The sequence below is a fragment of the Gopherus evgoodei genome, chromosome 2 (assembly GCF_007399415.2).
Source record: "Gopherus evgoodei ecotype Sinaloan lineage chromosome 2, rGopEvg1_v1.p, whole genome shotgun sequence".
NCBI lineage: Eukaryota > Metazoa > Chordata > Testudines > Testudinidae > Gopherus > Gopherus evgoodei.
Window position 1 is genome coordinate 214,985,807 of NC_044323.1, and position 26,185 is coordinate 215,011,991.

Sequence of the window (26,185 nt, forward strand, 5' to 3'; positions counted from 1 at the left end):
TGATGTTTAAGCATTCCTGAAATTGCTACTGTACATCACAGTATGACAAACAAAGTTTGTAAATTCTAGACTGTAAGCTCTCCCAGGCAGAGATCATGGGGTTTTTTTTGTTTTGTTTTGGTTTGGTATTTTTTGAGGGTTTTTTTTGGTGGTTGCTGTTCTGTGAGGTGCATAGCACAATTTCAGCCTGGTACAATAATAAACAGTCAGAATTTTCCTAGTTCCCTTTGTTTCTTTAAAGGTCAGTGTTTTCATAGAAATCCTGCCAAGCTAAATTTTCTGTTCAATATTATGTTTTTAATCCTCTCCTCGTCCCACCTACCTCCTCCTAAAAGTTAATTTTTTCCCGTATGTTTTTGGAATATATTTGGTGTTATATTTATTCTTCATGTATCTTTGTGGCATAGTACAGTACTTTACATGGCATAAGTATCTTTCAGTGGTTTGCAAATGCCATTAGAATCTGACAAAACTCTATGTAACAGGAGATGGACATAGGCATCATGTCTGCTTGCTGCATTTTTCCAGAGACCTCCAAGTTATCCTCTCAGATGACAATCTTCGCAGTAGTGCTCATCCACTTTCCACAGTAACCTCTTCCAACTGCTTCTCCCACCAGTTTCTCCGAGTTAAAACAGTTTGACTATTTCATGAAGTTGTGATTTAGAAAAAAGCAGTTTAGTAGTTTAGCCAGATAATTCACTTCTACCCAAATATGTGAAGAAGTCTTCAGTATTCAAGATAACTACATCAACTGGAATAGCTAATATAGTAAACCAGGCTAATTAATCTAAAAATACAGACAGAATGAGACTATGAGAGTTAAAGACCCTAGGAAAGAACATAGAGATGTCCACTACAACAACTAAATGAGCATCAGAGTCTTGATTCATAATTGCATAGCATACTGGCAATTATGTTCTTGGTATAACAGATGACTACCTCTAACAGCCAAGTCCTATGAAGGATATTTCTACACCTGCATTTATTCTTCATTATGATCAGCTAGTAAGAATTATTTCAAAATCAACATTTAGAGTTAAATAATATTTGGTTTAAAAAAAGATCCGAAGGATACCTTATTAAAAATTCTGAACGGTATTGGAATTTTGAGTGTACAAGCTTGCCATTCTAAACCATTTGATTAAATTTAACCATAGGAAACTCTTCCAAGAGCTAATGAAGCAGCAATTACATCTGAAAACGGAACCCAAGCCAAAAACTATACCATTGCAATCTCTTTTTCAAATATCATGCAACAATATTTAATTTCCTTGGTTTTGATTTTTCATGTACAATTCACATTGGATTTGTGTTTTATATGATTCCAAATGTTTAAAGTCTAAAGGTGAACAGGGCATTAGCTGCTCTTTGGTACAATGGATTGATAGCTAATTTAATATGCATCTACCAGCTTTTTTAAAAGAAGAGAAATTAAGATGGCTTTAGGATTTTTTTATTTTTTAAGAAGATAATCAAACAAATGTATAGTTCATGAAAGGGAATCCAGGTGAATTTAAAAATTATTCAGGTATTTTCTGGGTTTGACTGAAAAGCAGATACTTTTCTATTTTTGGGCATTGGAACTGGAGTCTTTCACAGTCCAAAAGATACATTTTGACAAATTGTTACAAAAAATGTTGGGGAAAAAAAAAGAGGAAATAATAATTTCTAATTTAAAAAAATATATATCTCTTAGGCCTAATTCTGATCTTGCTGACACCAGTATAAATTCAGACAATTCAGTGACATAGGAGGCTTATGTTGGTGTAAATTAGATCAGTATCTGGCCCTCTATTTTCTTCCGGCCCATAAAGAAGAACTGTTAATATTGGATAATGTGCACTGCAGACACGGATTATTCTGTCTTTTCTGCATTACTGTGAACAGCACTATAAAAAGGCGTGATCCTTTGTGCAATATAAGAAGCAGCTAGCGGAATCTAAATACAGCCAAGTCAATGAAGGTGATCTTGTTTTATTTCCAGTTTTTCAGCATTTCTTTATCACAGGCAATAGAACATTTTAGCATAATAATTCAGAGGTCCTGGGATACAGAAGACAGAGAAATAATGTTGAAAAGCAATTCTTCACATTTGGCTTTCACTACATCAAGTGCAAACTGTGAACTTAAACATGAAAATACAATTTGCTCCTTCCTAAAGTCTACATTCTTATCTCTTGAAAAGAACACACATTCATTTCCAATGCCTCAAGGTAAAGACTAAGGCATCTATCACAAGTACAGAGAATATCTGAAGGATTTAGAAGCAATCTTTTCATAATGTTTCTTTGGAGAGGAAGCAGGGTTATGAGTTACTCAAAATTCATAAAGATTATTAAGTTTACATCCACACAGCAGATATGCCGCCATTGTATTTCCCATCTACAGTGTCAGTATTCCTGTTCTCACCCGCTGAGAATTTATGTTTGGTTCAGGATAGTCATCCATTTTGTGGCATTAGTGTGCTACTGCACAAAATAAAGGTTCTGTTCTATTACAATAATGAATTGCTTTTAATGGGACATACCCGTAATAGTCACACTGTTCGGATTTGGTGTTCATAGTACTCTTTCTATTACCTTTCAGTTAAGAGATTTTAAGAGGCAAGTCATTTCTTACTTCAGCAGGTTAGTTCTATATTATCAACTCGGATATTTTTGTACACGATATTTGAAAGACTGCTCTATCCTCTAAAGCTCTGTCTCTTACTGGAGTCTGCCACTAACAGCAGTGACCCTTTCTGATAAGAAAAACTGATCAACTGCAAGCTTTCCTATTAATGAATCCAACTTTTTCAGACAGACAGTCTAAACTAAGCCTATGGGTTTTGTGTTTTTCTTCTTAGACTTCTTTGAGACCCATGGAAACTTATGAAACAGATTTTTCTAGTCCTCCCAGGAGCAAGACTAGGTTCAGAACTTGACCTTCAAAACAGAGAGGTCCACAAAAGCCAGAGTGGCTGATAGAATTGAGCATTACTCTCTTCTGCCTAACATAAAGCAAACTACAACATGTGACATAAGGCAATATTAGTGGGAAATGTCAAGCAATGTATCAATGGGGGGTGTGTGGGGGGGGAATATTAGGATTTGACCATATTGAAAAACTCCAGCACTGCACAATACAATTTTGCTTCTACCACAGTTTTAATTATTTAAGGTGGAGGCACTATATTCTTTTGAAAGAAGGACATTCTCATTTAGAAGAAAGATTTCATTACAAATCACTGGAAAAATTTACTGTGGTTTATCATAGATAATTTAATCTTTAGGACTTTTGATTATCTAGTTCTAGACCTGCTGTGGCATACACTCAGGTACTGTAATGTACAGAAGTATACAGAATCTCACAACAATACACGAATGAAAATATAAAAAAAATCCTAAAGGCCTGACTCTCCTTTTACGGGCACTGATGTAAACCTATTCAATCAACTGAGGGGCAGGGATGGGAAAACAGAGTGAGAAGAGAATCAGGCCCTAGTATTTTAAATAAACCTCTAAAATAATTTTTGGAAAAATAGAGGTTTGTTCAAGTGTTGGTTCAGGCCCTCAAAAAAGAACACAGGAATAATCAGATAAAATAATGTGTATGACGAAGTGCTATATGAGACCAAAACATAGGACTATGCTGCAACTGAACTCAGCTGGAATTGATGTACAAAAGTGCTACAGTGTCTGACACAAATAAGGAGCTACTCTCTCATCAAAGACCAGAGGATTTAAATGGCTAACTCCCACTAGAGAGAGTTCTGTGTATAAATCCCATACTCACTGATGGGAGAATGAATCCTGAAATCTCCATGACCTTGATGCGGAATATGCATGTTTACCCCCTTTCACCTCTTGCACATAACGGAATATATCTTTTGGTTTTGTGTACTTTACCAGGCATTCAGTTAGAAAAAGCAAATTTTGGAGCAAGAATGCTAAGCTATTTAGGCAGAACATAGTGAACCAAAAACTGCAAAACTTCAGCTTTCAAAAATAGCCTAAGTGACCTCTTACAATACTCTGACAACTCCATTCCATGCAGGAGGCAACCCCTGTGAAGAGCGAATTCTGGCAAGTTCTCTCTTCACAGATGATGCACAGCTTAAGCTATAATGAGTTTTTGGGTTACAAATGCTGAACGCATTAATATTCCTTGATGATAATTATCACAGTATAAGCACCTTTCCCAATGTGAGCAGCATAAAGCAACTGAAGCAGCGTTTTTACTACATTTGAAACAAGCTGGAAAATGGGATTTTCTACTCTTGTAACCTGAGGTCAACATACATCGAGCTATGCATTTTCAATATATCTATACCTATGATCTATATAGCTCTATATATTTACACACACACATTCCATTAGTTCCCTCAATTTTCAGATAGAGAGACAGAAACGCACACATTTTCATTACAATCCCCAAACTAAAAAAAATCCTTAATTTTCTTTTAAACAGAACCCAAATGGTTAGTAAGTAGGATATGCAGGCACTGCTTTGAAAATGAGATGTATTTCTAAAGTGCCTGAAGTACATACTCTGGGCAATAGCAGTGTACACGGTACGCTGACAATGAAGGAACAAAACAAAAAACAACACTTTCAATAGATATTCACATAAATGAAATATAAAATTAGAACAGAGCACTGCCCTCCATCGTTGCACATTCGAAACGAAGCATAATATTTAACACTGAGAGATTTAAGGGTTGATAATACGCACGGATTACACTGGCCATAATTATATATATTTTTTTATATGTAACACTTTAAAATACAGCTCCTTAACAGGCCCAGTCCCTAGGAATCAGCACACAGCTTGAGCAGTGAGATGGGCTCTGGTGATATCCCTGGGGACGAGAGGCAAAGAAGCAACCATCTAAGCTTCTGAGTGCCAGTGGAACTGCTCTTTATTTGCTGCTGCAGCCCTGAGACTACAGTATCCCTGCTGTACTGTCTGCACTCCTCCACATGGGGCACCGATCTGTGGATCCAAGTAGCTGCATATCCATTGGCCCTGTCACCTGACTGGTTCACCACCAAGCCTTTGCATATCACTGGGCACGAACCGCATGAAGGTGTGTGCCCCTCATATCTGACACCCAAAAGCTGCTTGCTCCCCCATAAAGTGGAAAGATCTCCATTACCCTACATATGGGGCCCGCATCCCTACAGAAGGTAGCAGAGTACCTGTTCTTTAATTTAAATAGGCACTGTTGTATTTTAAGCTAGAGCCATTTAATTATCATACAAATATTTACTAAGGATTAATTAGAATGTAACAAGGCTCTACAATATACAGGTGTTTATCAAAGATGACTAGGTTCCTAATGATCAATGTATTGTTTGATTAACACCTCCATGCAATAAACTGTCTTATTAAATCTACATTTTAAATGCTGGAGATCCTAAAAATATTATATATTGATTTATCTTGTTAATCTTAGAACAGGGTAGTAATTGATTTTTCCCTTCTACTACTCCAAACTTAAAAAGTGTCCATTGTTAAAGCCTTTACACTGTTAAGAAGGCTTTATTAAAGAAAAAAAAAAGTCACACTCCATTTTTTTTTAAATGCTATAATGCTGGTTTAGTATTCTGTGCAAATAGTCTCAACAGAGCTTTCTTTTAACACTGACAGCATGAGAGTCAGTTTGAACCCCTAATCTGAAAAACGGGAATTGATTCAGGTGTTTTGTAGGTGTGAAATCTGCTGAATGCATTTGTGCCATGTTATCCTGCACTTCATTTAGAAAATACACCACGCTATAACCATTTCAAGGACTGAAGCATAATTTTTACTTATGTGCTGCAAAATGTCTTAAAATCCCATTTGAATATACAGAAAGGTTTTGGGAGAACCTTTGCTAAATATTTAACAGCACTATTGGCTTATTAAATACTATAATGTGAAAGCCATGAAAGGATGATACACTGCGCTCGCCATTTATTTTCACTTAACACTGGTGCTCGTTTTGAACGCTGTAAAAGCCCATTCATCAGCTGAACCAAGGCATTCTAAAAAATACTCCTTGCTAGCAGATAAATATGGTCAAAGCACCTTTCTATTACAAAAAATGACTAAAATTTCTTTGGTTAAGTGTGTCAAAATCTGTTTCACTCTGTTTCGAAAAACCTCACAAAACATTTTAAAATACTGTATTTAAAAATAATAATAATACAATGAAGTCATGCTAGCACAAGATATGCTGCTTAGAAGAAAGGCAACCCTGAGGCAGAGGGGAAGATACAGGTACATAACATGCAGTTTCAGTTTAAATACATGGTAATTCCATAGCTGACCATTTTGTAGGAGGAAAATTGAATAAATTTCGATGCACATCAAAATGAATTTGACAACTACATAATACAGTGACAGTGATGTTAAAAATATATAGATTAGGCAGAAAATATTCTACTGAAGCAACCACCTCCAATAATACAGAATCACAATAACTTGGCTCATAACAATACACACGCACGCACGTGCAGTATGAATCAGTGAAAAAAATTTCAATCCACAATGAGACATATTAATATAAACTAACAGAAAAAAAGATCTCTTGCCACTGAATAGCCTGCAGATTGTGCATTTATTCTGTAAACACTGTAACAATGATTATCTGTCCTTCCAGTTCTCAGTGGAGACTCCTGCTTTTGAAAATGTCTTGTGGTGACTTACTAAATTCAGGCTATTTCAATTAGTATTACTGCACATTAAAAATTAATTGCATTAAAGAGTGGATTAAGGTTTAAATTTCAATTCTACAGTGTGTGCGCTAGAAATGACAGCTAAAAATCAATGCTCTCTGGCCCATAATCGGAAGTATGTACAACTGAATAGTGTGGAACTGGCGTCACTGATAAAGCATTTTTAAGAGACATGATAGTTCAATTGAAAGTGTGTCAGTTCTAATTCCAGGTTTAAATTTGAATGCTACATGGTCATAATATTAAGAGAAAGAAGAGAGGGAAAACCGCTGTATTGCAATGAAAAAACAAATGTACATAGTCCCAAAAAAGATGATAAAATCTATATTTACTGTTCAAATAAAAATTCACGTACATGCTCCCAAGTGAGAAAATTTCTAACAAGGTAAGATGACAACCTGAATGTTACATGGTGAAAAAAATGTTTTCCTTATTTAAATTATGTTGTTCTTGGCATGATCCCTGAAATAACAAATTAGACCCCAATAAAACACCTAAAAACGTGCACCGCTTTACTCCCATGAGTAGTCTCAAAGAAGTCACTCGTGTGCATAAAGCTACACATGTGCCTAAGTGTTTTAAGATCAGAGCCTTACAACTGACATTCACCCCAATGAAGACGTGCCAAAAGAGACCTTCCTAAGCTCCCCAATTAGAGATGCACAGAGAGTGCAGACATCCCACCATGCCAGGCCCTCTGCAATATTTTGCGTATGGAAGGGTGCCTCCACACTCAATGGGCGAGGCACTGGAGAAAAGGAGAGCTGAGGAAGGCAGCCACAGGATCCACAAATAAACACACGCAGCAGCAACCTGTACAAGGCATGCAGGAGGGTTGCAGTTCTATTCCCATTCATAAATTGAAGCAGCAGCTCAGGGATGACTGGTGCCAAAGATCCATGCCTTGGCCCTAAATTAGGCAAATAGGGGTGATTTTTTTCTCCCTAGCTTTCTCAGTGCAAAGCATGTAGCACAATGACTTGGCTTTTATGTAGGTGAAGTGAATGTCTACCTTCTATTTTACTGGCTGATATAACAGTTATAACACATTCTTCTGATTGCAGCTGCTTCTTGTCCACTAAGGACACAGCCTGTTTGCTTGTGGGGAACCCTATGACAGCACTGACATCTTCATGTTATCACTGTATGCTTGTGTTGCTTAAAAAAGGGAATATCTTTAATATAAATCTTGTTTTTAATCCCCAGACTAAGAACAAAACTTGCCGGAAGCATCTTAAAATCATGGCACAAGATAGACGCTCATGGCTGGCCCATGTCAGGTGACTCGGGCTCACAGGGCTAAGGCTGCGGGGCTGTTTTCTTCCTGTGTAGATGTCTGGGCTCAGGCTGAAGCCCGGGGATCTAGGAACCTGCGAGGTGGGAGGGTCCCAGAGCCTGGGCTCCAGCCCAAGCCTGAAAGCCTACACAACAATGAAACACCTCCGCAGCCAAGTCAGCTGACATGGGCCAGCCACCGGTTTTGCTTTGCTGTATAGACATACCCACAGAGGCCAGACAAAAAAACAACAGAAAATATTTTTGTGGTTTAATATTACAAATAAACCACTGACAAGTCAACTGCATACTGCCTTTACCCTCCAAGATTAATTTATCATGAAGATAGTTAAAAACAAGGAATAAGCCAAAACAAAACCAAAAAATCTCATTTCAGTTCTTTTCTGAATTATACAATGTGTGGAGGTTAGGAGAAAGGGGGAAAATGTATTATACTTGCTATAAATTCAGCATTGTTTCAGTCTAAAAACTGTTAGCAAAAAATGTCATTTTTATCAGCAATAAATTAATCCTCTTTTAAGAGCAGATGATGAAGAACACTCTGAGACTGGTCAACTAACCAAACTGGCATCAATAAAGTACTGCAAAGCCACCCAGGATACCAGAGTTTGGAACTGAACTGTGATTGGTCTGTACCTAAGAGAAAATATGATGTCCAAAATGTTTCTAAAGATCCCCTGTGCGCCACTGATGTCCAACAGCAAGTTTGGCGTCGAGAGAGTAAAGAAGATAGGAAGTAATAATAACAATAAAAAAATAATCTGGTGCAAATGGACCCCAAGGTGTAATAGTCATCCCCATGCAACAATCACCCTTCACTGCAATTTACTGATGTTGTTTCATTACAATACAGGATATAAAGGTGGCAATATTCAGGCACACTATTTAAATCTACGTGATTTGCAGCACCAGTCGTGACTGGTATTGGCCCAGGATCACAGCTAAAGAAAGGACAGTTTCAGTGGAGACTACTAAAAATTGTATATTCTTGCCAGCGTGCGAGCATTTGTGTGGATAGGTGGTTCTTATGAGATTTAGCTGAAAACCATAGAAATCAGCTCTGTAATAAAACAATATGATATATTTGGTAGAGGATCCTTCAAATAAAACTGTACCTCAAAATTCTTTACAGGGGTAAAAAAAAAGCTGGTCACAGATTTAAATAATAAACAACAGAACAGGGATAAATTTAAAAGATTTAGGCAAGGGAGAAAATATATGTATTCACAAGAGATTTTGAAAACATCTGATGGAGACACTGAAACAGAGACATGGGAAGATTTTTCCAGGCTGCAGAAGACGCAGAGGAGATAGAGCTTGAATCAACAGTGACAATGGGCCAGATTCTCAGAATATGTAACAGACTTCACTGACTTAAATTGATCTATATTCATTTACACCTGGATCTGGTGTATACAGGATCTGGGCCTTTGTGAGAAGTGACTGAGAGAAGATCACTTTAGCAATGTAACTAGGCTGAAGTCGAGAAAGACAATGTAATGTTGTCATAAACAGATAGTTAAGGGTTAATGTCTCTTTTACCTGTAAAGGGTTAACAAACAGGGACCCAAACACCTGACCAGAGGACCAATCAGGAAACAAGATACTTTCAAATCTGGGTGGAGGGAAGCCTTTGTTTGTGGGTTTTTGGGTTTGTGCGTTGTTCTCTCTGGGTCCTGGACGGGACTAGAGGTACAACCAGGTTTCTGCCAATCTCCCTGCTACAATATCTTATCTATTCAGAATAGTAAGTAAGTACCAAAGGCGGATATAGTCTTTTAACTTGTTTTTTTCCATTTTCAGTACTTGCTGGAAGTAGCTTAAATTGTATTTCTGCTGGAGAAAGCTTCTTTCTATTGTCTATAAGCTAAAAAACCCTGCATATTTACCATCTTGATTACAGAGACAATTTTTATGTTTTTCCTTCTTTATTAAAGTTTTCCTCTTTTTTAGAAACTAATTGAGATTTTGGTTATCTTTTGTAAGACTCCAGGGAAGGGAGTCTGCATTCACCAGGGAATTGGTGGGAGAAAGGAAAGAGAGGAGGGAAGAAAAACCTGGTTGCACCTCTAGTCCCGTCCAGGACCCAGAGAGAACAATGCACAAACCCAAAAACCCACAAACAAAGGCTTCCCTCCACCCAGATTTGAAAGTATCTTGTTTCCTGATTGGTCCTCTGGTCAGGTGTTTGGGTCCCTGTTTGTTAACCCTTTACAGGTAAAAGGGACATTAACCCTTAACTATCTGTTTATGACAAATGTCCATGGAGGGTTATCCATAAACAGGAAGGATGAATTTTAATTGTTTTCTGAGATGAATAGAGTTGTTTGAGGCAGGTGTTGTGGCAGAAAGGCAGGCAATAGCATTCTGCACAGGTTGAACAATCATAAATATAATAAGTAATTTAATACTTAGTATTTATGGCATTTTAGCATGTTTATATTCAAAGCACTTTAGATACATTAACTAATTTATTCTCAAAACACCATTATCCTCATTTTGCAAAACGAAGAGAGGTTAAGTGACTTGTCCAAAGCTACGGAGTGATGTGGATGAGGATATCAGCAAAGTTGGAGATGAAAGATAGACACATGCAAATTCATGGAAAAGATGAATTTGCCTACATAGGAGATGGTGCACTAGGAGAGTTCCAAGTCAAAGACTATTGCAAGGATATGGTCAGAACCAACAAATGGGAAGCCTGAGTTGAGTATGGAGACAGAAGAGGAGTTAATGGTGTTTTGGAATGCTTCTCTTGCAAAAGAGGAGTACTTCCACTGCGGAGACATTTAGTTCAAAGAGACCAGTAAAATCACAAGTTTGCAGAAAGGGTGGACTGGGAAGAGCCACGCTGAAAGCCTTATACACAAAAATATTAGCTTTCTATAAGTGGGAGTTGACATCAAATATGAGATGACCCAGATAGCGTATCTCAGATATTAGACAGAAAGGCCCTAAGAGGTCACATAATCTATTCCTATGCATGCCAGTGAAGGATTTTTCCCTACAGTACATTTTCTGGAGTATGCAATATAAATGTAATGGCAGGTAAAATTTGAGCATTTCTATTATAAATGCCTTCTTTCAGCTACTCACAACTTCACAACACTTTCAACTACTGAGCTGAAATTTTACAGACCAGGCCTCTGCCCAAAGGTGATATTTATTTATTTATTTAATTTATTTATTTCCCTCCCCATTAAGTCTTGCAAGATTTTTATTTAAGAGCAGTAGCGCGCAAGTGACTGGGGGTTGAAAGTTCAAACTTAACAGAGAAATGTCACTCAAATACAAAGAAGGGTATTTGACTGCTTTGGTGATAAATGGTTTTGATTTGATCATGTTATGACAGTTTGAAAATCACACTTTGCACTAATGCAGTACTTTGGCTATATTTTTTAGCCCATTTTACCAAAGTTCTAAGCAAAGGGAGGGCTGTGTTACCCATGAATGAGTGACTAATTTAGCTATGTGGTAAACATGCACATCTCTTAAACTGAGCACTGCATTGATCAGGGCCCTGTAGGAGACCAGGTTGTTGGGGTTGTTTTTTTTTTTTTTTGCAGGTGATCTTCTAATGCCTTCGGCCTCATCCATGTGTGCAGTTGGGGGCACTGACAAAAGATACAGAAGTTTTCCCTCTTGCATAGGTGGTGTCTAGTCAAAGAGTTATATATAAAGGAATTACTATTATGTTTTTAAACCATGGAATTCTAATAAAATAATACATAAAGGAAACATTCAAGTTACACAGGCACTCAAAACTCAGGCACTCAACACACCCATTGTGCATATATTTCCTGATAGTTTTCAGCCACATAAAATACACTACTTTTTAAATCATACAGTCTAATATCCTGATTTTGTCTACAAACTTGGAACCTGCACCCTGTAAGATGAGTGCAGTGAATAAGGCAAGGTTCTGAAAGATCTCTTGTTTCATACACTGTGGATAGTTTAAGGCGGGTAAGTACTACATATGTGATGGTCATATTCAGTGATGAAAACAATTTATCACATGCCCCTGTAATCTATCATACACCTTTGATCATGTCACCTTCACTCTGCCCACTGCTTCCTCTTCTGCCAGACCTATCCTAGCATCTTATCCTAAACTGCTCATGATCCTGCCATACTAAAACTGGTACCTTTATATGATGGGGAAGGAAACAACACCTGTTCCTAGACTGGACAATCCTGAGATATTGATTTTAAAGTTTTGACATTTTTATACACAGAAAAGCTAATTTCGGTAAATTTTAGGGTTTTAATATTTATTAGTTATATTTGTTTCCTTCACATCACACCCCCTGTACAATTGTACTCATAGTAACTAAAGCATCTTCTTTACAAGCTGAGGGATATTATAAATAAGCCCAAGTAAATTTTTTTTAAAACTCTCAGACACATTAGTAACCCTTTACACTAGAATTACTCTCTCTCATTAATGGATATCATTATGCACATGCAGGCACTCATACATACACAACTGTATATGCGCTCAGAAAGACAGGCACGAGCGCATATTTTAAGCGGGTACCACTGTTTTAGCTGACTATCAATTTTTCACTTCCCTCCTCACCACATAATATTAAGTTTATCACAAACATGAATATGCACGAACACATTCTGACCTTATGCATTGTCTGCAATTGACGCAAAACAGAAAATATTTAGTTTAAATATTATTCCAATCTCCAATAAGCCATTTAAAATACTAGAAATAGAGAGTGTACAGTAGCTGTACCACTATGAGGAAAAGAGAGAAAGATACTTTTCTCAGTAAGGATCACTGAGTGTGTTACTGGTTAATTCCTGCTCTATGCTCCTCATCAGCATTACTCTCAAGTTTCTGGTTATCATATCTGAAATATTAAGACATAATAAGTACAAAGGTACAGATAATTGGATATTAACCAGAACATACTTGACTGGGCAGGAGGTAGGGCTTTGCTTAAACTAATCCTGAAATGTATTAATCACCAATTAATGAATGGGTTTCAAATTCATTTTCTATTATAGAACACCTCCGAGTATCTAAGCTTTTTCTAACAAAATGAATTGGAATAACAGGCTAGGAATTAGAAACACTCCAATTTGAGACTGGCCTGCATTAATTCCCTTTAGCCTGTTGTCAAGTTTATTGAAAGCAAGAGTTACAGTATGGTGTAATTTTAAAAAAGGCTGAGAAAATAAATACATTTTAGGGCATCACCACTTTCATTTAAACTCTATCTGTATGTAACAAACAGTCGTGCAGAAGCTAAATATTGCATTGGAGAAATGCCACTGCATCATTTAAGTGCTTAAGTGCAAACAGAGATCTCTAAAAAGATAGATTAAGAACTGAATACATACTGGCACATATTACCAATTAATAAACTAATTATTTTCATTACTATACAAAGACAAGCATTCTGCCTTTTGTAAAAAGTACTGTAAAGCACCATGGTGATCTGAGCAAAACAAAAACAAAAAGCCAAGCAAAAAAAGTAAGTTCATGTAGATAATACAACACTGTAAAAAAAAGTTAGGAGCATCTGAGCTCAGAAGACTTACTCCCAGAGTCAAGTAACTTTTCTCACAGACTCTTTTACCTTAACTTCGAAGTTTTACCAAACATAGTATACTAGTCAGAAATGTCTGCATATTTTTGCTGGGCTACCTGGCTGCAGATAGTTACTATATAAATGAACAATAATTCTTATTTTCTAAATATATTTAACTCCAAAAAAGAAGAAAGAATCCAAACAAAACCTCTTTTAAAAACTAACTACTTTTTTATGTTCTTACTTTTCCAGTATTACATTTTTATGGATGCTTTAAATGTATGCATCACATTTTTTTATTATTTGAAATAGGTGTGCCTGCTACTGTACCAGAAAAATAAGGGAGAGAGAGATCCTTAGTGTTACTAATGAAGAGAATTATATCAGACATGGTTGAAGTACTATTATTCCCCTTTCCTCTCGCTCTTCTCACTGTCCTTGGCATTATTTACTTTCATGTGAATTGCAAGTAAATCCATATTATCCATCTCTCTGTTCTTTTCCTTAATGTGTTGACTTTAATTTTAGTAAGTCTTAAATAAGCACTTACTGAAGATGAAGTAAGATATGCAAGCAAGTAGTCCTTTTATCAATAATTTTGCCATAGAAATACACAAACATTTCAATGGCTCTTCATTAGCAAACAAATCAACAAGTGATATTTTAATGCATGACTTTATTCCATCTCTATGGGGACTGTAGTTGAGAGTGTGATGTACAGTACAGAGAAAGGAATCATCAGCCACAATGTCCCAGGGCTCTATCTATTGAGGACTTCTCAGCCTCTGCTTAAAGAGTGCATTTAATTGACTGATAGACAGTAGCTTCTTTGTTCACAAAAGACAGCGAAGTAATGGCAGCTTGAAAATCGTACCATCTACGGGATCTCCTGAGACTAGTAACAGGGGGATATGTGTCAGGAATAAATAAATAATCTAATTATTAAGCCACTTCCTGTCAAGTTAACTCCAATTTGTTGGCTTTTGAAGGCAACAAAACGAGGCATTTTTCCTCATTATGCTTCTCTTTTTATACCACTGGTAATCACAGGCGGATTAAAGGGTGCCTGATTGGTTTTTTTGTCAAGGAACTGAGAGGCAGCCAACAGTACAGAAAAACAGAGTTGGGGTTAGAAGAAATTTCATGCTTGTCTCCTTTCCAGCTCCCTAACAGCCCACATGGCTGCCCCATACAGTGCCGCCAGCTGTACAGCAAATGTGTACCCCTCCAAGTGCGGCCTACCAGGCCACAGGCTCCATCCTGAGAGCTGTGAGATACCTTGCAATCTTGGCAGGTAGCTACTGCTGTCATAGGCATAATTCTAAAGGTGACCTACGAAACCCCATCAGCTCACCAAATGCAACAATATGAACAGCTGAAGTTCAACACCCACTCTCCATATTGGTTTCTTTTGTTTTGTTTATTGCACTAAATGAACTCGAAAGCAGGAAAAAATCTAAGGAAATAGCTCATCAAGGAATTGGGGGTTTCTTTGCTAGGAATGTGAACAATTTAGGAATAACTACTGTGGATTTTAATAAACTGTATTCTATAGTGATCGTTAACACATATCAAAAATGTGCAAAAGCAACTGTTAGGGCTGCAGTACAAAAGGACAAAAACAAAAAAGAACAAAGGGAAAGGCGACACAATGCCTTTAATTAATCCTGCAGTGGCTAGGTATTACAACAGGAACTGTATGGTACATAACAGCACACACCAATTGGACTCCTTGCACTACCTAGATAGAAGAGAGCAAGGTTAGAATCAAGTGGCATTCTGATCTTTAAATGCCCCCCTTTCTTTAAAAGAAATTAAAATGGAGAGAAATTGATGCAAAATATTGGCTCTTTGGTTGTTTCTCTCCCTCTTCCCCCCAAACTCCTTAATAAAAAAATTATGGACTCTTTCCCAAATGGAATTTTTCAAAATCCAAGTTGTTTGAGTTACACAGGAGAAAAATAAAACATCTGAGTTGGGAACGTTTCCATATTAGTTTTTTACTTCATATTGTGTGACTTAAAAATGCCTTGATAGACTTTCCCGAAAAACTGTGTGAAAAAAAAGAAAAAGAAAATTGCTCTTGGGTCAATCTGAAATCTAGATATCATCTCAAATCAGGGTAGTTCTGTGGCTGAAATCATATAATCCTCAGAATTAAAAACTGGAGTTTGAAACAGGAAGGGGTGACATAACTTTCAGTTTAGTGCTCTAGTATGTTTACAGCTGCATTTGCCCTTTGTCAATACATCTTGAATTTTTTGTTAAATTGCTCAGATAATTAAAGCCTCTTCATATTTACAGCCTGCTTCATTGGTACCATGAATTCTGTTTTCAGTTACTGTCTGCAAATTCCCTCTCTGCACAATTTCATACTAAGCAATAACACTTCATTTTACATAAGTTTTATCTGATGTCCCCATACAGAGCTGCCAGCTGTACAGCAAATGTGCAGTTCTCAAACTGAGGCCTACTAGGCCACAGGCTCCATCCTGAGATCTGTAAGGCACCTTGCTGTCATTGGCAAGCTTTCCATGCTATCACTGTTACCATCTCTCCACACTACACACAACTTAAAATCATCTGATTATTAGAATTTGTGGTCCACACTCCATTTTATCCTTTATTTAATCTATCCCCAGATCACACATTTGTTTAAATGTTTTGGCTGGTTTACAAATCATGCAGCCATCTGCACAGTAGGTGTGACACCATTTTTTAGACAAAAGTTACATTACAAAACAACAAAGATAAAGTCATTTGAAATGCTTTGGTGTTTGTTATTCTGCCTGGTTTGCTTGGACCAACTCTAAGAAATAAATAGAATTATTTGTGCAAATCGATGAACATCTATGAAAAACAACACCCAGCAGAACACAGAGCTTGCTCCATTACCTACGTTAATATCATGACAGCTGAGGAGAGATGACCTGGCCCACTTCTCATCTCTCCTGTACAGATGGCTATTAAAGAGAAAGTATCTCTTTTGTATGGTCCATGTAGAAACCCTTTATGGGCTTTTCAAATAAGCCAGCATTGCCCGCATGAGGGTAGCTTTCTGTTAGTATTAAACAGCACAGATTTCATCTTTTTTTTTTTAAATCCAGCTCCTCATGAAATAGTCAATATTTCATCAGATTTAATACCAAAAGAAGATTTTCTGGATGTTACATGTTTTTTGCATTTTTCAAACCACATAATATAGTTTACACTAAAGTTTTTGAAAACTTCTTGCTAACAATGAGTGTAAACATGAGATTCTCAAGTACTCAAACTATTTTTTGATGCTAAAAGGGTAGTATCGCTTTTCCCCCTGCAATGTGTTAATCTCCATTCCTTGTTTCTGACAAGTCAGTGAAAGCTGATAAACAAAAGGAAGTCTGTGCTTCTTCATGTTCTAGTGGACAGATCCATATATTTAGATTTTTTTTCCCAAAGACATGTAAAAACCCCTCACACAAGAGAATCATTTTTACTGTATAGTATTTAAACTGAAATTCTGAAGAAGTGATATTTGTGGTTACCAATGTGCAAAGAATATTAGTCACATACTGCTGCTTACAGTATATGTTTTTCATGACCTTAGGCATTAGACAAACTACAGAATGTGTAAATGTCACTTACTATACAATTAGCCTAAAATATTATTGGTGTCTACAAAGCTGATTTATGCATTTCCTTTGTCTTGACATCAGCAATGTATTCCAAATATAACATAATGCATGCTGCATATGTCTGCATGTGAGACAAATAAAATTATTTTTACATATATATGTGTATATATATATACACACACACTATATATACACACACGTATAAAACACATTATATGTATGTGCATGTGTGTATATATATATATTTAAAAATCAAGGATATATTCAAATATAATGGATTTGCAATATACTACTTCTCCAGATCTCAGTGTTAATACATTGCTTGTCAATTCAAGGCACAGTTTTCAATTTTCATTTCAGATGAATTAATGCATTATTTCCAAAAAAGTGCTTTAGGACTATCACTGTCTCAGCACAGACTCTCTCTTAATCAATCTATGGGTTTGGTCTAATGCTCACTGAAGTCAATGGGAGTCTTTCCATTGACTTTGATACTGGTTTTGACTCTAGTTTTGTCATTTTTTTTCCTGATCCTTGCCCACAATACACCCTTCTCTCAAACACCCTTCTGTGAAAAACCACATGCTTCAACTCACACACAATTTATACCAGATATGAAATTTAAGGCAAACTCTTAAAAAGACATACATATATCTATTAAAAACTGGAGATGTGAAAAACCACTGCATCCTAGTGATGCCGCAGCCTGGCCCCTACCACCACAACTTTTCATGAGGACTGTGGTTATCGCTACAGAGCCATGGCTTGCTCTCTACAGTCAATGCAAGTTGCAGTGAACTACAAAGATTGTGGCTGTTTTTCCCCTTTTATCATTCTCTTTGTCAGCCTGATCAGCCTTCAATGGTAAATGTGCTGCTCTGTTGTGCACAGCCAGCAGCTCGCAATTTGCTCACTATGTTCCATGAGACAGTTGTTTGTGGCTGTTTGGAACACATTTACCTCTTTGGGGATTTATGCGCTAGTTATAATGCCAACTTCCATAGTGATAGAGATTTCTTTCTAACTAAAATAGATAATTAGAGGCTGGTAATTATTGGTCAAGAATTATCAGAGTGAAAAAAATTAAGCTCTTCATAAATAGTTCTTGGCAAAGTCATCACTTTACATTATCTCATGCCTAACAGCACTTTATTCAGAGCACTTACAAATTTACACTACTGCTGTTGAGCCTCAGAATTTTATATGGGGTAATTCCTTTGCTGAGTTAAACACGTATGAACTCCCTTGATTCTGATCCACTTTGTGTGCGTGTGAAAAAATTATAGACATTATGGCTACACTTCAGTTTACATGCTACTACATCAAGTAATACAAATGTAAAGAAATATGTAGAAGAAAAAATCTTTACCATATTTATTTAAAACAACAGGTGGAGGGGTATCTTTCTGCACACTTGGGTCAAATGCCAACAGTAAACTATGTGAACTAAACAAAGAGATACCAGGAAACTTCTCTCATCTCTAGACATCAAGAGACAGTTTATTCTCGAGGACAACTGCTAAAAAGCTTTGTATCTTATTCAGAGGAAAAAATAAAAGAAGAGAGAAATTACAGATATGTTTTCTTATACCTCACTGAGACAATATTAAAAAATGTCTGGGTTTGGATTTTTTTTTCCAAATAGACACAAAGCTATAAAATAGTTTTACTGACAAATATGTTTGCATTTGGCAGTTTCCTCTAGAAACAAAAGTACCGTCATCCATCTGGATCCAAATTTGCATGTAAATAGATGGTGTATTTTTTTTTTTAAAAAGCTTTGTAGCACTTTCTGTCCACAAGACTCCTCTATAGCATTAATGCTAAACAGTGTGTAGTTTAAGAAAACTTGGATGTTACTTGACATGGTCTAAAGGAATGAACACAGAATTGAGGGTCAGGAATTCCTGAGCTCTCTGCTACTGACTACCTATATGTAGCCTTAGGTCAGCAGTTTTCAACTTTTTTTCATTTGTGAACCCCTGACAAATTTCAAATGGAGGTGTGGAGCCCTTTGGAAATCTTAGACATAGTCTGCAGACTCCCAGGGATCACAGACCACAGGCTGAAAACCACTGCCTTAGGTAAAGCATTTCACTTCTCTGCCTCTGTTTCTCTGTTTATAAAATGAGCATGATAAATACTTATCTGCATACCTTACCACGGGTATGCTGTAAAGATTAATTAAGCTTTTACAACATTTAAAAAATGTAAAGCGCTACATAGCTGATAAGTATAATTACTAACAAAAGCCATCTCTCTGAAATCCTTTCAGTATGAGACTTGCACATAAACAAATGTAAATTGTTTTGTTGTCAAAGATACTTAAGATTACACCTCACTGGGTCATCTGCAGATTTTATTTTCCATTAGGTGGCATAATCCATCGTTTGATTGATTGAAATGTATAATAAAATCTGTAAAATCACTATACGCCCTCTTAACAGAGAAGAGTAAGAGGCTTTTCAAATAGCCTCTAATCCCTCTTCCCCTGCTAAATGACTATTTGATATTATATTTGATTAGACAAAAACGCAGACGGACACACTACCTAAAAATATCTACCCTCAGTGGAGATATTTTAGCCAACAAAGTAATGCCGCTTGCCTTATTTAAAAGACTAAGTTTCATACTTGGATTTTTTAAACCTATATTTGCCTTAGTGACCTTCCATAATGAATCCACTCTCTCTGGATGTTAACAACATGAGTCCAATTTAAGGCCAATGGCCTTGGCCAATGGACAGAATAATTACAGGGATCCTATCAATCAGTTTAGGCCACGAAATTGCTGAGAACAAACATTTTTTCTTTAATCAGTTAAACATGTATCTACATCAGTGGTCTCAATCATTTTCTGATAGACTCTCCTCACAATGGTTCGATGGATGAACTCCCGCACTCCATATCCCAATGTACCATGTCCCAGCAGGTACTGCCATCTTCCTTTCTGTTTTAATGTCTCTCCTATTCTTTTCTGCCTTTATTATTTTTAAAATAATCTTATGTTTTTCTGTTCTCTGTCTTTTCCCCTATTCTAATTGCTATTCATTTCTGCTGTCTTATTTAGTAATTCCTTCTCTGTTCCCTACTGCTTGGGATGGGGGCCTCAACTGGTGGTTCCAGGGATATGATATGTGTCCTTGCAGCTTAACTGAAGGCCATGGAAGCACAGGAGAAAAATAATCATCATCTGCTTCTGTAGCCATCTTCATTAGAGACTGCTGCGGGAGCAGGGATGGAAGGTTGGTGGGCCTTCACTGCCTGCTAATCTCGGAAGCACAATGCATGGATGGTGGGGAAGGACAGACAGGGGGTCGTGCAACTTTCCCGACCACCACTGCTGTTCTTTTCCTTTGCCCTATCATTCCTCTGAAGTCATCTGGGAGCCCTCAAATTAGGAAAGACTAATCCACATCGATCAATAAATATAATACAAATATTGACTGGCTAGGAAGCCAATAATGGTAAAATATTATCCAAATGGAAAATATATCTCCTGAGACGGGGATATAATGTCTGAAGCTGAAGTATGTGTTGCTCTCACAGTCCATCTGAGTATTATTAAACCCCTTGATTTTTATCTACTCCCTCCTGCCTTCCTGGACCATTCGCTCTCTCTCTAAGGGTGCCTCACTCCACCTGCAAGGGCAAATACACTGTATCTTGTTCTGCCAATTCTTGTTACAGGGGAACTAGGGTAGCAAGAAATGCTTTATCAGCCTGAGTGGGCTCTTCTACTGCTCACAACTTCTGATTTTAGAAATGTGGAGATTGGGGTGCTTAGAACACTAGGGTTTTATGGCAGGTGAATGGACAGGAAGAAGCCTCCAGATGCTGATAGTTACTTAGGTGTTTTATCTGTTTATTTTTACATATACATACTCAGAGACACACACACATCCATGTTTTATATATTATTATATCCATCTCCCCCTCACAGTAAGGTCAATCTGAGAACTTTAAACAGATTGATGGCACGCTTTTAACCTTTCTTTGTAGACAGGATATGGTCTTGGGGAAAGGCCTGTCATGCTAGTGAACAACGAAATAAATTAAGGAGGGAAGCAAGAGGAAGGGAGAAGTAAACTTAGAAAGATAGCTAAGGAAAACTCTAATAAACGGTGAAAGGACTAACAGAATTGGAAAACAAAAACATTTGTTTTCCTCTGCTTCGGTAGTGAGATCATGTTCACAACTCTCAGCAATAGAATTCTTATACTTTGTTGAATTTGCCCTCCACCTTCCCCAAATCTGTATTTTATTAATTAGGGTTGTATTATTAACAGGTAAACTCTTAAATCTGGCAGTACACATAAGAATCTTCTAGGGAACACAGATTATCGAAAGCATGACCTGCAAATCTCCCAGTATGAGTTGTGAGCTCCTTCTCTCCACTGGGAAGATTTTATATTAAGCAAATGTAAATCTGTATCACTATGGTTATGTCATGAAGCAATATCATGCATGGTTGATACAACGCCTACTAAGGATAAGGACCTCCCTCCCATTCAACTTCATGCAACTTTTCAGAATAAAATACAAACATCATTAACTCAGTTTTAAGAAAACCTCAATTACCATCTTATCTGATCAACACTAGTCTGGATCCATCTTGCTGTACCGACTAAACAAAACAACCCCCCACCCTCCTCCAAAATGTTTAAAGAGCAGAGGGATGCCCTTGCCAAGGAATCAGAGGCAGATGGGACGTCGGTGGCAAACAACCACATTGTTCGAGACTGTCTAACATTCCAGCATTATCCCTTACCCACACAGTTTTTGACAATTTTTCATTGTCAAATTATCAGTATCCAGTAATTGCTGCAAATGATCATTAAGAATATGCCATACACTGGGATCCAAAGAAAACAACGGAAAGGTGTATTCTGTTGTGCGTCATGTTCTATTTTTAAATTCTAAGTTACTAATCCAGATTTAACATTATGAAGCAGTTCATTATCTTCCCCCAAAGATTAAGAATGTCAAAAGTGAGACTTAATCCAACAAGCAAACCACTGAAATGCCTTTCAAGCCCAACTCATAATTTGTGTATATTCATTTTTCTGCAAAGAACATAAATGTTCATATTTTAAATGTATTAAATTGTATTAATAGGCTATTTCTGACTACTTCATTAATTTTGTGAGGTCACTTATGGTACAACCAAACTCCTGAAATTCACGGAAGAAATTCATAAGCTTGCTTGCAATAAAATATTTTGTTATATCAGCCCAGATATATCTGAGTTATTGACTTAAAAAGAGAAACTTCTTACCAACTGGACATGTGATTACTGGCTGCTCTTCTGTACTGTACCATCTGCAATTTGCACTTTTTTACGTTACAACGAAAACAATATGAAGCAAGTGTAAAATCAATGATTCCCTGCTTGCTATATGAAATTTCTGAAAAGAGGCTAATAACAAAATAAGACAACTAAGACAATGTTATTTTATTAGCGAGCAAAAGATGTGCTTGATAAATTTAATTGACTGGTAGAATTCTTAGAGCTATTACTGAGTGGTTACCAAATTGAAAACATTGTGGGCAACCCCACGGGAATAAGCAAGTAATGGGAAAATATGAATATTAAAGAAAATGCTCTTTTTGTTTTATTCCACCTCACAACTCTAACATAGGTTTGTAAATATCAAGCCATGCTTGGATCAGGAATCCAAATGGAAAATAATTTTTAAATGTCTGTATCTAAAAATGCAGATCCTATTACTGAATACTACAATTCCTTATTTTTAAAAATAAAGATATAGTATTTAATTTTGTACAGACAGAAACATTCCAAATTGTTTCCAGACTGTTCATACAGAACATATACCATTTTTATGGCCATTTGAATTATTTATCTTTCCTAAAGACAGAAACTTGCTAGTTTTGATTTTGGTACCAAGGTGCTTGAGCAGCACACTGTAGTGTCATTATCATAATAACTTCTGAAATTAAAACCTGTCTAAAACTCTACGGAAAGCTAACATCCAGTTCATTAACCATTCCTGTTAGTTTGTTTTCAATAATGCAAAAATGATTAGAAGTTTAATTTGTTAATCACCTGTGTTTTGACTGGAAGTAGATATATAATTCTCTGCAGAAGTCTAAACTAGCCCTTGCAGAAAATAAAACATGCTAATGTTTTATCAGGTCTAATAATATGAATAAAAAAATCAATCATGCCTAGGTAAATCATTGATGGTTGCACAATTAATTTCTCCTTAACTCTGTTTAATTTTGCAGGCAATGATGAACACAAGAAGGAGAAAGAGCTATCTATCTTCAACAAGATTTAGTGCTTCACTTACCAATCATGTGGTTTGCAACATGAACTTGGATATCCCATTCATTGTAGAAAACCATCTGACACTTGATGCACTGGTAGGTCTTCTTCTAAAGAGACGAGGGTAGAGAAAATGTGTTTAAACATACAGCCTGAACCATTTCATTATAACTCAAAATGGTTAGTTCAAAATGGTAATTTAAAGCGCTCCAGAGGTGTTTTCATTAAGAATTAATTATTAATATTAAATAACACTTTGCCATCTGTAGCACCTTTTACTTGAATCTCTCATAGCTCTTTTACAAATGACACTTTTTAAGCTTTACAACTGCACTGCATGGTAAGTATTGTGATAATGCCTGTGTTTACAGATTTGTAAACTAAGGTGCAAAGAGGTCAAATGGGAGTCCTTCCTTTAATATTAATGGGCTTTTGGATCAGGCCCATAATGAAGTAGTGGCAGTGTCAGGAATAAAACCCATGTATCCTAATCCCATTCCTCCTCAAACCCAAGAATTCTTCCGTCAACTTAGTTACCACCTCTCAGGAAGGTGAATTAACCAAAGGGCATGTCTACACTATGGCTGGGAGCCTCACAGCCCAGGCGGACAGACTGGTGCTAATGGGGCTTGAGACAGTGCTCAAAAAATAGCAGTGTGGATGCTGCAGCTTGGGCTGGATCTCTGGCTCTCAAGTCCCTGGTCTACACAGGCTGGGAGGCTCACTTCCAGCAGCGTAGACAGACATACGCTCAAGTTTCTGTTTGTGTCTTTCCAACCCAAAGCCCTCTAGAAGCAATGCAAAGGGGTTGAACAGATGCCATCCTTTCCATATTAAATGGAACAGTACTTAGATGGCCAAAGTCAGCCCTGAAAAACAAAAGATTTGTAAAGGTATCCCTGTGAGAACAATGTATCAGACTGTTTCAAAAATAAGTTGAGGCCATCAGTGACTATTTTAGTTTTCTTAATAACAGTAACAAAATGTGCTGTGGTGGTTTTCAATGGAAACAACTACAGATCTCTTGGCTGTTTTTCATTTGAACCAATGTGAAAATTTCATGCTATTTTACCAAGCCAAGGCCTTGCATGGAGAAATGAAATCACCACATACTTGGAGAAGTCTGGTTTTCATTCAATTTTACAAATAAAATCTGAAAGGTCTGCTGTTTAAGATGTTCCAGTTATTTTTCCTATTTTGACTGTATGTAGTGACATGGAAATTGTCTGCAGAAATGCATTTTGAACAGATGCCATCCAAAATCTTACTATTATATGTAAGTAAGTGTGAACACACCATAGTACATCTACATCTAGCACATATCTTTAAATAATGACAATCAGGATCAAAGATTTATTGTGCTGAGCTCTTTACAAGAGGTTTTTGATGGTGACATATAGAACAACATATATTGTGTAAACAACAATCATGCTTTTTTAAAAAAAAACATTGTTTCTCTTTAGAACTAGTTAGAAAATATTTCTTACTCCCAGTTGGTCAACATTATATATTGTTTATTAGCATACCCCTTGCATTATTTCTGATATGTGACTTTGTTGAAAAGCCAAGACACACAAACTTAATGGCTGGCCTTTTCTCTTGTTAGTGCAGTAAAACATAGTGTGTGTCAAGAATCGTCTACAAAAATTATGACTGATGAATATGATAACAGAACACACTTTCCTTCTTCTTTGAAGTCTAATGATAAAGAATAAAATCACTTGACAACAAAAAAAAAAATACCAGCACTTATTAGCCTCTTCAAATTGATTTGACATATTTGCAGATCCACATAGATGTTTTCTTTTATCACAAAGAAAAGAATGCTTTTGTCATTGTTGCTAGATCAAACATTGGTTCTTTTTTAGTCTGGGAGCAGCTTCTAAAATGTTACCATCAACTTTTATTAACTCAGCATATACTTATCTAGACGTGTCTAAACTTGTGTATCAATGAGCTTAGATTTTAAGAGATCAAAAACAGACATTTTCACAATGTGCTGAATAAACATCACATGCTTATTTCCATACTTTTTATATTTCTAAACAATCATTTTTCACTGCAAAGGGACCAATCCTGTTCCCATTGTAGTCAATATGGCAAAACTGTCATGGATTAAATGGATGTAGGAACAGGTTATAACCAAAAAACCCATATGAGTCTCTTGGGTCCCTTCTAGACATTTGCAAGGTGGCATGGCTAAGTCTGGACAGACAGACAGAAATATTTTCATTCCTCCCTCCAACAATGGAAAAAGCCAACAAACATTTACTGATATTTAGTAATTTCTTATTAGATCTGGTTGGAAAAATTAGCTGAAATTAAATTTTACTTGAACAAAGAAAAAAATATTCTGAGCATTTTTCCCTTCCATTTTCTGACTCTCTCTATTTAGAATGAAGTAGATATAATAGGGGAAAGCAGAAAGAAATCACCATCATTTTGACCCTACAATGGCTTTTATGTATTCTTGAGTAAATATTCATTTATTTATTAAAACAGACTTTTAACAATTTTTTTTAACTTTTGACATTTGAGGGTTAAGAGGGAGTTTTTCTTATTTCTTTGCTGACACTGACATGGTGTAGCTATCAAGAATACAACTTTTTCAGCTAATCTCTTTTTATGACTGATTTTTAATGCAAGTTAATTCCTGCCTTTTCTGTTGCTTTTTTCACATTCTAGATTTTAATTAAATTTTTGTTAAGGTGTTCATTGGCCTCTCAAATATGAG

At 36.5% G+C, this 26,185-nt stretch overlaps 1 protein-coding gene across 9 annotated transcripts in view; it reads right to left on the bottom strand.

The window, feature by feature from the left end:
* Window positions 1-26,185, bottom strand: part of ZNF521 (zinc finger protein 521) — a 277,389-nt gene that overhangs the window by 116,589 nt on the left and 134,615 nt on the right. For all 9 annotated transcript variants that reach the window (XM_030552944.1, XM_030552943.1, XM_030552942.1 and 6 more), the window contains one exon: window positions 23,477-23,561. In XM_030552944.1, the coding sequence (XP_030408804.1) occupies window positions 23,477-23,561 (85 nt within the window). The remainder of the gene's footprint in view (window positions 1-23,476; window positions 23,562-26,185) is intronic.